Below are 15990 nucleotides of genomic sequence, written 5' to 3'. Positions count from 1 at the left end.
GCCTTTTGCACCCCCAGACTCCTTGCTGGTGGGGTGGTATCAAAAAGCAGAAAATGACTTGGCTCTGTGCAAGTGCTGCTCAGCAATGAAAAAAGCATCCCTCTGTTATCAGCACTGGTTTTGGCACAAATACCCCCATACAACCTACTGCTGAGAAAAATAACCCTACCCCAGCAAAAACCAGCAAAGAATGAATGAAAAGATTTTGTATTCACTAGGTGAAATATCTTTCTGTACAGGGGGCTCGGGGGAATACAGCAGTTTCAATTTTTTGGTCTGCCTGAAATGTAAAAGCCTGTATGATAAAATGAGATGTTTTGTACATAAACAAGAAGATCAATCTAAGCTCTCTAAGGGAAACTTATTATGAATGATAGTGGTTACTCTGATTTTTTTTTTATCTGTTACATTGATTTATCCATTATAAATGCTTGATTTCAATCTAGATATATCAAAATGAGACTAGCATAGCATAGCATGCATAGATTTTACTTAATTTAGAAGATCATAGGATCACTAAAATTTTGGATTGAAATGTTTAATGACTGCAAAAGCCATGCCTACTGTTCTAAAACAAAGAAGTAATTCTATCCTTGAAGTAAAAAAAAAAATAAAATTATATCTTTAGATCATGTAGACATATTACTTGCAATTTAGGACTTGTAACCCCAAACAGGGTATGATTACCTGCTCTTTTCTAGTAGTTTTGAATAAATAAACAGAATCTCTTACCCAATCATAGAATCCTGAAGATGTGGCTATTTCCATCCTAGCTGTACATATAATTTTTCACATTTACAGTACAGTATTGCCTTTCTTATAATGAATGGCATTGAAGGCTTAGGGAAAAAGAGAACTTTAGATCTGACATTTCTCTTTGTCCTCTGTACGTTTGTAATGCTTCGTGTAAATGCTTCCTTGTGTTTTCCCAAGATGGCCTAGTGAAAACAAAAGGAAAGTACTGATGGTGATGGATGTGTACTTGGTGTACAAATGTGGAAGTGGGCACAATTTGCTCCTGAGCTTGTGTCCAGTTACAGGAGTTGAGGCTGCAGAGGGGAAGTCAACACTATTTTGACAAAGCTCAGAGCAAGCTTTACATACATTGGGAAGGTTTGGTGAGGAATCATGCTTCATCACACTCTAACAAATAGCTGTGCAATGCCTTGCTACTCCAGTAGTAGTTTCTAGTGAGGAGCATGTAAGGTGAAGTCCTTCTAGGGAATTTAAAAAGAGAGTAAGGCATTTGCTAGAATCATTAGCTAGAATATGTGAGCATGAGTGAGTTTTGAGTCTTAATACACATTTTAAAAAGCCAGAGATAACTATTTCTTTGTCTGCCCAGTAGTTTTTCTTCTCTTTTATTATTCTCTGTGAAGTACTAGAAATGCAGGGTTTGAAGTTCTTCTTCCCTGAGGCATAGAAATAGTGGTACTGCCCTCCTTTGCACTATGATACTTCTGACAATGAATTCTGAAAATGGTCCCCATTCTTGTCTGAGCTAGACACTCTTGGCTTTACTTAATTTTTTTCCCTGTCCATCACCAACCTTGTGTTTCCTTGTTCCTTTGAAGATTGCTAAAATATTTTTTCACCCTTAACAACAGACTTTATATTCTCAGTTTCTTTCTGAGAATCAGCTTGCACATTTAGAAATTAAAAATTGCTGTATGATTATTTTAGTATTCATTTTAGGAATTTAAAAATTCTGTGAGTACCATTTCTTAATTTTCAGTGGTGCTTTTCTGAATAAATGATGCTGTATAACAATTCTCTGAAGATTTTAATGAAAACATTGAACAAAAAGAGGTTCATAATTACTGCATTCAATCAGATAATACATTAATCAGTTCAGAAAAATATCATTAGGTGATATGATAGCTAATCCACTGAAAATTTGTTTTGCAAAATGTTTAGGTGCACTAATACAAATGTTTTATAAAACCAAGTTTTTATTTTCCATTTTGCATTTCATTATAGTTATTCTTTGAGACAGAATTGAAACAGATATGTGTTTACATTTAACTTCTTTTTCCTCTGTTAATGAATACTTTGTGAAAGGATCCTGATTTGTTAACTAACTTCTACTAAGCAATACTCCCAAAATTAATGAAATATTTAGTTGTTGCTACTTATTTTCATAGGCCTACTCCACTGTTGGTCATCAAAAGCTCAGTATATGTGATAGCTAGTTCCCAATATGTTCATTTCCTGTGCTTGATTTGTATTTCCTCTATTTCAGATGACTAAGGGAGATGATTCAAGGAAATAATTATATGCATTTATTATTGTCAGTGCACTAATTATGTTGCAAAGAATAGAAAGGTTTGAAACCCTAAAAATGCTAGGTTCCCCGTTGCTTTAGCAGACTGGGGAGAGCTTAATAAGGAATAGTAGGTCTTAGGGCAATGATGAGGTCATTTTCTCCAAAGGAATGATTTTATAGCTTTACCTGAATAATAGGCTGAAGCTAGTGAGGAATTATCTTTCCACAGAGATGGAGTTCAGCATGGAATGCCTGTAGAATCTTAAATCAAGGCTCTAAGTCTATTGATACCTGAAAGCCGAAAGTATGCAAAAGCTGAATCACCAGAAGCTTGCATAAAAAAGAAAAAATGTACCAAGATATAGGATATGCCAACCAAAAATGACTGTTGCTGAAGAAAGATGCATTGATGTATGAGGAATTTTCTATAAGTGTTAGAAACTATTTTCAGGTTTTAATGTTATCTATTAGTAGATTAGTTGATTAGAAATATGAAATTTAAGGATTCTTTGTAAAAAAGATTCTTTATAAGAAATATAAAGGATGAATTACAGTGTGCTGATTTGGATTTTTCCAAGCCTTAACTTTAGGATCTAGTCTGAACATTTCTGATCAGAAGGTTTGATTCATCAATCCAAAAGTCAGTGAGTAGTTGGTCAAATGGGAGATTCTGGTTCCACCATACTTCCTGCAGCTTGTCTCTTTCATAAAGTTTATAATTCATATGGAGATTCTGGCGAGAGTTGTTAGGAATTACTTAATTACTGGTGAGCTTACAGTTGCCAAATTAGCGCTGAAGAATGACAAACAGGGAATATTAATCTGACAGATTTTATCTAAAGTAAACTCTAGAGGCTCTTATTTGTTTATGAGACAAGTGTGATAGGGTGGTAAAAGCAAACTATTGAAGAAAAAATATTTTCCCCTTTTTTTGTTGTTTTTGTGTTGCTGAGGATTTTTACTGACTGGAAATTCCATTAATTTCCTAGATTGTTCTCAGTAAGAGCTGCTTCTTGCTTTTTGACAGTCACAGATAATTTCTAGGATATGCAAAGGTGTTTTCTGCTGATGCAGTAGCTGCCTTCCCAAAATACCCAGAGAACTAGCTTACTTTTGCCAATTTGAAGAGTGAGTGCTTGGCTTCTTTCCCAGTTCTTCGTTTACTGCAAAATTTGTTGTTTGTTGAGCCACAGCTATATCCCTTTTACTGGCTTTTATTTATTTATTTATTTATTTTTTTTTTTTTTTGAGGGGGGATTGGTGTTTTTATTCTCTTTACACATATTTTTTACAACCGTACTGATTGAATCATGCCAATCTTTCTCACAGCTTGTTTATTAGGCTTCCCCCCTTACCCACAGATATCTAACTAGTTATAAATTCCATTATGAATCACTTGTAGGGTTAAAATGGACTTCTGGAGGACATCTGCTCATTTTTCTGTATTTTTATAGTTGTCTTCTTCAAAGATTGTTTTCCAGTCTTTTTTTTTCTTCCAGATGTTTGTCTCTCTCTCTTTTCTGTACTTATCTCCCTTGAATATCCTGTTCCCAAGAATTAGACTGAGTAATGACTTTTGAGTAAGAGTATCCAACAAATCGAGTGTTTGATATTTGTCACTTTTCCATTTTGCTGACCATGGCTTCTTGCAGGGACAGGCAGCTGCACACTGTCTATTGATAAAGCTGGCTCAGTAGAGTTCCAGTGAAGAGCAGTTATTTTTTTCTTCCGTTCTTCCAACTGTGCTTATGTGTATCTTAGACACTAAAATGGCATTGGCACTGGCTCCCCACTCCTTCAGTCTCTTAGTATGAAAAGGTTTCATTTTTCAATTCCAATCAGTTGTCTCTTCATCAAGCTATATTGATTCTTTTTTCCTTTCTAAGCAGTGAGTGCATTTTCTGTAGGGTGAGTCTCATATAATTTTCATTAATCATTTGAGGAAAGTTAGGAAAAACCTCTGCCTGCATTAGACTATCAAAAGATTTAGCCCAGCTCCTTCCAGTAAAGAACTGAAGATAGTTGAATGCAATAAAGATGAGATATAGATGACCACCTGAATCTCTCTGGATTTCCCACAGTCCCTGAAAGGATTGGATATTTTTCACCTGGAAGTTGTTTGAGTTCATTTCTATTAACCCATGATGTGGTAGCATCCTATTAATTGCTCAAAGAAAAAAGTAAAACACATTCTCAGTACTGCCAATCTATGATTCAATCATTACATATTAAATATCTTCATTATTTGTAAGTACTTGAAACCCCTCTTCAATAAAGAAACAACTCTTGTGTGGTTGAGCTTCCTTCCTCAGTGATTTGTATCTTGCTAAATCTGAACAAGTTGACTGTTCATCAATGAATGTACTTCTGCATGCATTTTCGGGAAGAAACAAATGCAAACAGAGGTAGAATGGAGAAAGTAAAAATGTGAAAATTATTTAAGTAATAAAGTGTGTGATTCCATTTTTGATGAAAAATATTGCCAGAGTGATTTGGGAGTTTAGATATCCTTTTCGTAATTAATACTACACCTTTAACACTGTTAACCAGGTTTCAAATAGGTTTGGAAAATATTGTTAAAATCTTTCTCATCTAGGGATCTTAAGTGATTTGTGAAGCTTGCAACCAAAACTGTTGTGTTTCTTTCCAAAATATCAACTAACATCTCAAAAGAAAGTCAAAATTATTTTGCACTTTAAAACACAGAACTAAATTGTTTGCTTATTAAATATAGTTTTAAAATTGCACTGAACAATAATTTCAAATTTTATGTAATAAAAAAGAAGTTACTGCTCCACTGATGTACCTTTAATGCTGCTTTTAGATCACTGATGAAGATGATTCTGAAGGTTCCTTTCACTTGAAAGTTTTGCAAATTTCACTTTATGTTCAGCATCTCTTGGTATTGGATTCTTTTTTGGTGAGATGTCATTGGTCATGTGGGTGCTAGAAAGATGAGCAGACTTTTGTTACAGTACTAGGATGCCATGAAGATGGTTTATAGAGGCAGGCACGGAAATAAGCCATCATAGTGAAACCATAGTTATAAATTATAAAACTGCTGATCAGGGTTGAATCCATTAGTAACAAGGAAGACGAAGAAGAAAAAGGGAAACAAATTAGAGTCTTAGTCTTTTGTATTATATGAAATTAAAAACATGTAAACTTAAGAATTGGAGGTGTAATTTCATCTTACTTTCCTCATCTCTGCACAAACTACTTAGATGTTCTCCATAGATTTATGGTATCATTTGAAATACATGGTGAAATTATAGATTAATGACTTAAATCTGTATTCTGAGAATATTTTAAGAATCTTTTGTGAGTGTTATCTCAGTAAAACAGTCCTGACTAGAATGTTAATATTTATCCCCTGGTAAAACACCTCTCTTGCTGTATTTTAAAAATGTTATTCTTTTACTGGAGCAGGAACCCATATTGGTAGGTGCTATTAAATTAGAGATTACTGTATGTGTATTATCTATCTATTTATCTATCTATCTATCTATCTATCTATCTATCTATCTATCTATCTATCTATCTCATCTATCTCTATGTTTATCATCTATCTATACTTACATATATGTCTTTTTAAACCAAATGCTCACAGTGGGCTCTGTCTTCTTCCATTAAGATGAATTCAGGTCTTTTCTGCCTGCACTCTTATCAGGCAGACAGGTGAAATCTAGCTTATATTTTTAGAGCTTTGAATAGTAGTAAGATCTGAACCATGTTTGTGTTCCTGTAACACCAATACTTTAGTTTGCATATTGATAAAATCATGATTACATATTGATATGATTGTGATTACTGTTGATTTAAAAATATCCTGAAGGGATGGAGAATCTATTAATATTGAATATGAAGACATTAAATTCACATTAAGATAAAACTGATGAAAAAAGGGATCAGCGTAGCTGTGCCTTTGTACATTACTGAAGAAGCTCAACAAATACACGTAAAACCCAAAATGTAATCAGTGTCTTGTTAAGAAATACTCCTGTTCTTCATATCATAGCACTTACTCAGTGCAGCTTTTTCTGGACTCTGATATCTGGTCCATATTATTTTTAATATGAATTAACAGAGTTATATGTTTTAGGCCAGAAGAACCAAGTATATGGATTCAGATCAACAAGTATTGGTTTTCTAGCCATATGATGGAGTTGTGCTACACGTATATATAGATAAGAGGGAAAGGAACAGTATTTAAACAGGAGCAGTATTTCTTTTCCATATTTCTAGAAATTCAGTTTTTCATTCATGTTTCCTATATTTCCTCTTCTTTCATTGTGGACTATATGATTACCCTACCACATGAAATTTAGGCTTCAAACTACAGACAGAAATGAACTATTTAAAGAAAGTATTTCCTCATAAAGTGTTCATTCCACCTGCTACTTCCAGTCCAGCTGAGTTTGGTGAATCTGCCACTCTTAAAACATCTTTCCTGACTCTTGAAAATTACACTTTTGCCACCATCTACTGAAACTGATTTAACAAATTGTATCATTCATAGAGGAAAATTAGTGCCAGTTTTTTGTGAAGCTACTGAAATATTGATACTGCCATCTTCCATTGATGTAGTTGCCAAGTTTTCTCCTGATGAAATATCCTTAGTAAAGACATTATTCATCTTATCTTCTCAGGGGCCTTGAGAGAAGGAGCTGAGCAGATGTAAAGTGCTGGTCTTAGCACTTGTGAATATGCTATGAATTACTGTGATGTGTAGAGCAACAGGGATGAGGGCCCACCAGGATTAATAGAAAAGTGGTGGGTTTTTTAAACTGAGATCCAATAGCTTGCTGTTTCTACTTTAATTTTAACTTTATTTTTTTTAAATTTATTCAGTAAGACAAAATTTATCTCTTTGTTTAGCAGAAGGAATATTTGAGATAAAGTCCAAAGACCTATCCCAGGTGGTAGGGCAGAATACTGCTGTTATGTTTCAGCACTCTGATTGTCTCCTTAGGCATCTGCTTTTCTTTAAGACAACTCAGCTATATGGAATTTTGTGTTGCTGTTACCCTCCTAGGCTGATTAAGTTTACCCTTAATAGTCAGTGTGGCTACATAGAACTCCTCAAAAAGTTATTCTCAAATACCACATGCAAAGTTAGATGATTACAAAGCAAAATAAAGTGAAATAATGAGTAAGTTTTTGAAACTAAAGCTTCTTCTAAAAATGGCCTGAAAAGGTTCTGCAATGTGGTTCAGTTTTGAAAATGTAGTTTAGAAAAGCATATTTTTTGAGAAACATCAAGCCTGAGATGGATTTTAATCCAGATTCCTTGAAAATTCATCATACTATATTATTATTATTTAGAAATTTTTCAAGTCATAGAACAGTGATAAAAATATGACTCTATTCATTACATGATTATTTATTCTTTTAACATACTGTGAACATCATTGTGCAGAAACATAACAATTAAATACGGTGAACAGAACAGCCATAAATGCTCACACTAAGTAATAATGGTAATAGTATCAGGTCACTGATACTTATTTGTGTGAAGTGATAATTTTATTGGAGAACAATATCCAAGATGCAAACATTTATTGTCCTTTTATAGAAGATTGTTTCAATAAGTGTTTAGTGAGCATTGGCATCACAGGGAGAAAATTGTTTACCTCAGCTGCTGTCCTGCCTGTGGCTGTAATGAATTCTCTGTAGTAATCTAACTGTATTGATTTAGGAAAAAAATTAAATTCTAATTGTCAACATAAAGCCCACAAAATTGTCAGTAAAAGCATACTGACTTAAGCCTTGTTGACATTGATGACAAAACTGTACTTTGTGGCCAAGAAAAACAGCAGATTCTTCTGAATTAGTAAACTTCAAATCACATAAATTATGCAATTAACTGACTTCATGTACATCTTGATAGTGAAGTTACTTGCATATAATTTTTTCCTTTAGATTTTCAAGGGTGCAAAGGGATTATCAGATGTCTTTATTAGAAAACACAGTTTTGGAGTGTTATGTACAATTCTACCTTAATTTCTGAAAGTTACAAGAAGAAAAATCCAGAGTAGAAGGAAAAAGCATCAAACCCTCAGGTTAGAATCTTGAAATCCCTCTGATTTAGTACAAAAGTAATCTATGATAAATACTTTTTAAAAAATTTTATTGTAAGGCAGAGTTTGTTTAGTCTCCATCCTTGGGGTTGGACCAGATCACCTCTTTGACCTCCATTCTGTGATTCCATGAGATATCCTAGTACAGGTCAGAAGAGCAGCACTCTCCAAATGCTGCCCAAGCAGTTTTACTAATGATCCCAATTAAACTAAAGAGAAAAATAAGTAAAATCCAACAAATACAAAATTGCCCATCAGGGCAGTAAGGATTTATGCTGTTTTACATGGAATGTACAATAGAGGAATGAAACTTTTATCTTACCTGGCAAATGATTGGTGGCCCAGTGACTGTTTGTAGTAGGGTCAGTTGCTGACACAGTTTTGGCTGCCTTTGAAAGGCTTGAAGGGCTAATATCATAAGGAAAAGATTTAGTAGGTGTCAGGTGTAGCCCATATAAAAATTTCAGAGGTAGCTGCTCTCTCCCTCCAATATTCAATTCTCTAAGAATGCTGCCCTACTACCTTGTCAATCTACTCAAATTGATATAATCCCAAGCAAGTCAAGATAATGTAATATTTTTCTGTTAATTATGAAAGTATTCTAGTTTACTAAACACTTGCAAAAAAGAAGGAACAATTCATCTGCTTTAACACACACTGGAACTGACAGCAAGAGCTTCATGTATAGATGCTTGGCATATTAAATGCTTCGAAGAAAATTCATTCACTTGTGCATCAGGCTTTTTCAAAAGATACAATCCACTTGCTTGCCATCTTCATATTTGTTTTGATAATGACCTTATCGATTTCATCTCAAGTCTTGATTTTAAAGCCAAGGTTGGGATGTAACATGCTAAGCATTTGTGTTTTTCCTACACAAGAAGTGCTATGGTTTTTATGGCACTTCCTGATCTATGTGATGCGTTTTTCACTATATAGGGTAAACTTTCACCCAAAGTCTATAAAGAAAACAGTAACATTATTTTCTGTTGTAAGTTTAATGCCACAGGCTGTGTGAGGGGAAGCAAAATGAATGGTCTGCTGTAGTGTCATACAAAAGGAGAGATCTCCACAGCATTACCTGCTGGCCAAGAGGCTGTGTTACTTTCAGGATGAGCAGGGAGAGCTAGCTAGTTCAGGTAAATCATCTGTATGGTTTTTTGAGCTATGGCTCGTCATGACCAGATTACTTTTGCTTTTTTTTTTTTTTTTCCCCTGTAAATGATAGTATGATGAATTCTCCCTGCTAGCTATTGTTCTTCTGTATCTGAAGCTCTACAGTTCATCCAATTCCTTACCAAACCAAATGATTATTGGGTCTAGATGCTGTCATACTGTGAATTTATATTTTAAAGTACCTTTATGTTTTTCATTCTTTCTATGAATTAAGGAAATAATGCAAAGAGAATCAATCAGTAATGGAAGTGTCTAGGAGTAGTGCTATGTTCCAAGCAATGGTTTCAGCAGGTGTGGGCTCTCTTCCATGGGTTTACAGGTCCAGACAGGTTCCTGCATCAGTGTGGGCTCGCCATGGGGTCACAGACTCCAGCACCTCAGGCTATTCCAGTGTGGGATGTTCCACGGGAGAGGTGTGGATGTCTCCTCCCCCATGGCCCTCCAGGAGTGGCAGGGGGACAGCTTGCTGCACCAAGCCCCGGGGGTTGAACAGAATACAGAGGAACTGAGCGATGCCTGGATGCAGTGACGGAATAAAATGCCTTTGTATTTAATGATTGTGTTGCAAAGGGTCTGTTCCATGGGACTATACTCACAGTCTTAGGACCAGTGCATTGTCATGATCTGAAAGTTGACTTTTCAACTATTTTTTAATGAAAATAATTTTTTCATAGGTAATATATAAAATTAAATCACAAGAAAATGGGAGTGGTGTAAAATTAATCAGTTACTTTAAATCTCAAAATTTAATCATGCATTGCATCTTTGTTACAATGGCTGGCTAAATAAATGTGTAGAAACTTATAATAGGGAGAAAGTTGATTGACCTATTTGTGTACTCAGTTTCTGGATTTATAAGGCATTTTCACACAGCTAGGATGAAAATTGCCAGGGTATCATAAGGAGATGATCCAAGATCTTCAAATCTGGCTGTACTTTGTTTTGGGAGGATTAAGAAATGACATTGAGGGAAATTTTGTTTGTAAAATTTACTACATAAATAAACTGCTAAACATTGCATTTAATTGAAACTGAGGGCAAAGAGAAGAAATCATGATTGAAAAAAATAAAAATTACAAAGTGCCTGTTTGCTAACTTTTTTAAAATCTGCTTTTTAAATTTTTTATTTCTGTTTTGACTTATTTCAGTGATATATATACTGTCACAATACGGATGTGTGTTCTATGACTTATGGCTCCAATTATTCACTGCCAGTTAATTTATTCCATTAATATCTCATTCACTAGAAGTATGGTAAAACCTAAAGAGTGTTGATTTGGATAAATATCTAGCAACACAGATAATTACATGAACATTTTTGAGCTTCACATTTTAAAAATCTTATGAAATCAACCTTTCTTTGATCCTTCAAATGAATGTAATCTGGTTTGTATTTCTCATTAAATCAACTAATTTTTGTGGGTCTTTTCTTTTTTTTTTACTCAAAAAAGGCAACTTTTAACTGCAATATTGATTGTTTTATCTGATTTATAAGTTTGTTGATTTTGTCTTTGTTTGTTTTGAATTTTTTTGTTTTGTTTTGTGTTTTCTTCTTCCTCCTGAGCACAAAGCCTATTAAAACAACATTTCTGATGGGCATATTGCAGAAAGAACTCTTGCATAAACAGAATGAGACTGCTTTAATTTAATTTTTAAGTCAGAGAAAAAATTTAATACCTTCCAGTCTAAAGGCAATGTGACAGCTGAATATGAATATAAATATCTCTAGAAGAAAGTTAAGGAGGGAAAAACATTTGAACAGTTTCTTATTAAATGGCATAAATACTTTTGTTCTAAGGAAGAATTAATAGTAAGTTCTTTAAGCAAGTTGCCAACAGCTACTGCTTGCTTGTATGTGAGAAGAATTTAAACTAGTTCATGAATTCAACAGATTATAATTGTATCCATCTCTTAAAGGATGAAATTATGTTTTGGTTTTTTGTTTATTTGGTTTTTTTTTTATAAAGTAAGGAGGCATCTATAATAGCCTCAATTATTAATTTAATTTGTTGAGTATAATAAAAGAGTGAAAACTTAATTTATGAAATATGTATTTTATAAAAGTGAGATTTTTCTTCTATTTTTATGAGAGAGTGTACTGGCTACAAGCTCTATGGAGAACATTACCTTTATCTCAGCCAAAACCAGTACAAAAGAAAAGGTACATGACTCTCTTTCTCCATAACCAAATTTTGCTGAATGAACTCATAAAGGACAATAAAACAATATTCTGAATCAGAGTGTAAGATACATGCATGGATTACTTTTATATTTTTAATAGTTTCTTGCTGATAAATTTGAAATGCAAATCTGATTTGAAATAGAAACCAAAGGTTTTCTTTAAATTCATAAATCCATGAAATTCATACTAGATGCCTAGTAAAAATAACACTGATGTGGTTAATACTAGATGAATGCATATTTTCTGTGCCCATAGAAACTGATTTTCTATACATTCTGAGATAATTTTCATGTAATATTATGTGTGAAAAACAGACCTCTCATTTACTTACTTATAGTTACATCTTTCTTTTACAGATGACACGAGAGCAGTACATATTAGCAACACAACAGAACAGCCTTCCAAGGACTGAACATCCTCAGTTTTACCCAGTGGGGATTTATGGATGGCGAAAGAGGTGCTTATACTTCTTTGTCCTTCTGCTGTTGGTTACCATGATTGTTAATTTAGCAATGACAATATGGATTTTGAAGGTTATGAATTTCACAGTGGTAAGTATTACAGTAACTTTATGTACCTCATTTCTTCAAGTACTAACTTCTAGTTGGTTTTTTTTCTTTAACATATTATATAGAAGTTTTATAATTTTGGAAGAAAAGTCATATGTACTTCTTTGAATGTTAGTTCAGATATTTATTCTTTTTATATATATTCTGCAGTGAGTGGACTGGTGCTGTATCTATTCTGATGTTTTTGGTTAATCATATCTTCTGAAATTATATCTGGGTCTTAGATTTTTTTCTTTTTTTTCCCCAAATCAAAAGTGTCATGATGGCTGCCCCAAGCATCTTCTGTTTTCTTGTCACCTCTAAATAACAAGCAAGAACAGTTTACTATGTCTGTTCTGTATAGTATCTCTCTTAGGAGGGAACTGGGTTCATCACTTCAATTTATGATTCCTTTTACACTTGTTTCTTTTTGTTCTTTGTATTTTTTAAAAGCTTACTGGCAATTTGGATTGTTTCAGCTAGAACTTAGAGTAGCTGTTTTGGTGTTGATTGGGGGTAGGTGAGTCTAAAAGACATATGCTTTAATGAGTCAATCTCTGCCTGGAATCTTTAATATCAGCCAAGTATTTCAGATGTACACTTGAAAGAACATCTGTGTTCAATGGAAACTCTGGTAGGAGTATGTACTAGCTGGCAGCAGAGTAGTGATTTTTTTGTATATCAAAAGAAAAGACAGAACTCTACACAGTTTAAAATAGCAGCGTTTTTGCTGGGATCAGTGCAGTCTTCCTCTCTGGATTTTAACCTTCATAATCCATATTTTGATGTACCAATTCCTATGTCGCAGCACATTTCTCCATTAGTTTATCAGAAATAAAAGAATAGAGAGCAAAACCAGCATAAAACCCGCATCTAAAATTGTTCTAGGTCTGCTGATGATCTGTAATGCATTGGATTATCTGAAACTGTTGTCTGGTGAGACATATTGTGCAAATACATTTATTCTTCTGAGTTTTCCACTAGTGGATGAACATGTTGAATTCATATTTTGACAACTGTATGGCTTTAATATTCATGAACAGAAACGTTTGTGAGAATCTTTTCGGAGTTTCGGAGTTGCTTTTTTTTAAGAGGGGGCTTTTTTTTTTTTTGTTCTGTTTTTTCTTTTTCTTTTTTTTTAGCACAATGTGCTTTCAAAATAGGACACCCATATACGTCTTTGCTTATTAGAATAATTATTCATTTGTACTGGAAACATATTTAGGCATAACTCTTTAAACAATTTTAAAATATAGATATTTTAAAAGCACAGAATTTTTCTCTGTGCAGAAGATTGCATTCCAATAGAATATTTGAAAGTATCATTTCCATATCTAGGGATTGTTTGACCTTCCACACTACAAGCTATTATAACACTATCCAAACACTATCTAGTTTAAATCTTTTTGAATTTTATCATGCAGTTTTTAGAACAAAAACAAAAAGAGAAATTTTAAAATATTTTTCTTTCCTGCATGTCGAAGTTTGTTTTCCAATTAATGTTAAAAGTTTATGGTGAATTACTAAATCATCGCAAGAATCTAGCCCAGAAAACAAACAGATCATTGCAGCTCTTATAATATAGCATTTTTCTTTGATCATATTTAAATACATTTTTAAAATTATGTGCTGAAGAATTAATTTACTTCTGCCGACTCATAGAACGATAGATAGTCTTCTACTTTGAGGAGTTGCCATTCACATTGGAATCTCTGTGTGCTAGAAGATTGCTAGAAGATTGTCATGTTAAAAGTTGAGTAACATCCACATGCTCATGTCTTTGCATGCACATTTGAGCATGAGTGGGAAATTTGTATTAAGCCTGAAAGAGTCACATTCTTAGGGGCAAGTGTTTGAGAGTAAAACAATTTAGTTGATGAACCTAAAGTTTGTGTATTTAAAAAGGCAATGGCTTTGAAATTTATATATATATTTATTCCATGTGCATATATATATGTACAGATAGATACAAACTAAGAAATTTTATTTGTACAACTGGAAAGTGATAGGAAATCAGAAGTACAGCTAGAAACCTCAAGAGCATTTGCTCAAAAGAGGAATATAGCCATGATAAAAAATAATTGCTGAAATTGGACTGCTTTAACATTTTGACATTATTTTAAATTGTTTCTTGTTTTAGCATAAGCCAGTGTTGAGCCTTCTATAAAGACAATAGTAATTGCAACATTTCAAGGGGTCATGAAGAGCCAGGTCATGGTCTGTCATTGCTGTCTGGCAATTGCAACACTGTTAATTTGTATTAGCTGTCGACTTTCTATTTTTAACTGTAAAGCTACGGCCACTGACAATTTGGCATAGTAAAAGCCTTTCTGCAATCGAGTCTCTAGTTGGAAAAGTTTTCTGAATATACCGACCTTGCACATAAAAGTCACATTCTGAATCTGAGCTGGTTATCCCATGCTCTTTTTATACTCAGAGTGTAGAAATAGGGTCTTCTGTAAAGCATTCATCTTATAGCAAGATAGGCAACTGATGTGAATTTTTCTTAAGGACAAATGTTGAATAGCTTATCAAATAAGTGATGTTTTTTTAAAAAAATATTTCTTTGAAATTATGTAAAAACATAATACAAGCAAGGTGTGCAAATCTTTTATCAGATTATGTAATATAACTAGGAAACATAGAGAAATGTTCTGGGATACAATCTCTTCTTCCAGTGTACAAGGTAAGAAACTTTAAAGGTAAATACAAATTATGAATAATTTATCTAATGTATAATATGTATCAGACGAGCAAAACTAAAAGTAATTAGTAACTGTGTAGCAGGAATATTAGATGGAGGAGTCATAGATGCAGTAATAATTTTTTGAAAGATATTTTCCCACTGGTAGCTTAGTCTTACTGTCCTTTAATATCTAGTCGAGTTTCATTACCTCACTGTTGAATTACCTTTGTAGAAAGATGTGGCCAAGGAGGTCAATGGCATCTTGGCCTGTATCAAGAACAATGTGACCAGCAGGACTTGGGAAGTTGTTATCCCTCTGCACCTGGCACTGGCGAGGTCACACCTCAAGGGCTGGGTTCAGTTTTGGGCCCTTCACTGCTACAGTGCCCTTCTTTGGGCACCTCACTTCCAAAAGGACATTGGGGTGCTGGAGCATGTCCAGAGACAGTCAACAGAACTGGCAAATGGTCTAGAAAACATGTCTAACATGTCTTCTGAGGAATGGCTGAGGCAGCTGGGGGTGTTTAGCCTGGGGAAGAAGAGGCTCAGAGGGAGGGACCTCATGGGTCTCTACAACTGCCTGAAAGGGACAGTGTAGTGAGATGGGGGTTGTTTTCTTCTGCCATGTCTCAAATGAAAGGGTAAGAAAGGTGTTCCAGGGAAGGTTCATATTACATATTAGATTTTTTTTTCACTGGAAAAGTAGTTAGACTTTGAAATAAGTTGCCCAGGCAAGATGTGAAGTCATCATCTCTGGAAGTGTACAAGGGCCATCTGTATGTGGCACTTGGGGATACGGTTTAGGGGTGGTCATGGTCATACAGGGTGGATGGTTGGACTGGATGATCTTGAAGGTCTGATTTTCAATGCAAAATAACTTGGAAAACTCAAGCCAGGAACTAAAATCTGTGACTTTTGTCAGTATATAAAATAATAGTCTTAGGGGACTTGGGTTTCATGGAACATGTATAGTTTCCTTTTCTTGTACTAACCTTGACATGGTTCACAGACTACCCCGTGGAAATGTCTCTCTTTCCATCAGGATGTGATAA

General features: G+C 34.2%; 1 protein-coding gene across 15 annotated transcripts in view; it reads left to right on the top strand.

Moving 5' to 3' along the window:
- The window catches only part of SGCZ (sarcoglycan zeta), a 412929-nt gene that overhangs the window by 212170 nt on the left and 184769 nt on the right, over positions 1–15990 (top strand). For 8 of the 15 annotated variants that reach the window (XM_088163416.1, XM_088163414.1, XM_088163413.1 and 5 more), the window contains one exon: positions 12061–12255. In XM_088163416.1, coding sequence (XP_088019542.1) covers positions 12061–12255 — 195 coding nt within the window. Of the gene's footprint in view, positions 1–12060; positions 12256–15990 lie in introns of those variants that run through there. The other 7 variants (XM_088163420.1, XM_088163421.1, XM_088163422.1 and 4 more) reach the window with 2 other exon arrangements.

The sequence above is a fragment of the Sturnus vulgaris genome, chromosome 4 (genome assembly GCF_052056855.1).
Source record: "Sturnus vulgaris isolate bStuVul1 chromosome 4, bStuVul1.hap1, whole genome shotgun sequence".
NCBI lineage: Eukaryota > Metazoa > Chordata > Aves > Passeriformes > Sturnidae > Sturnus > Sturnus vulgaris.
This window is presented reverse-complemented; position numbering and strand designations above follow the sequence as displayed.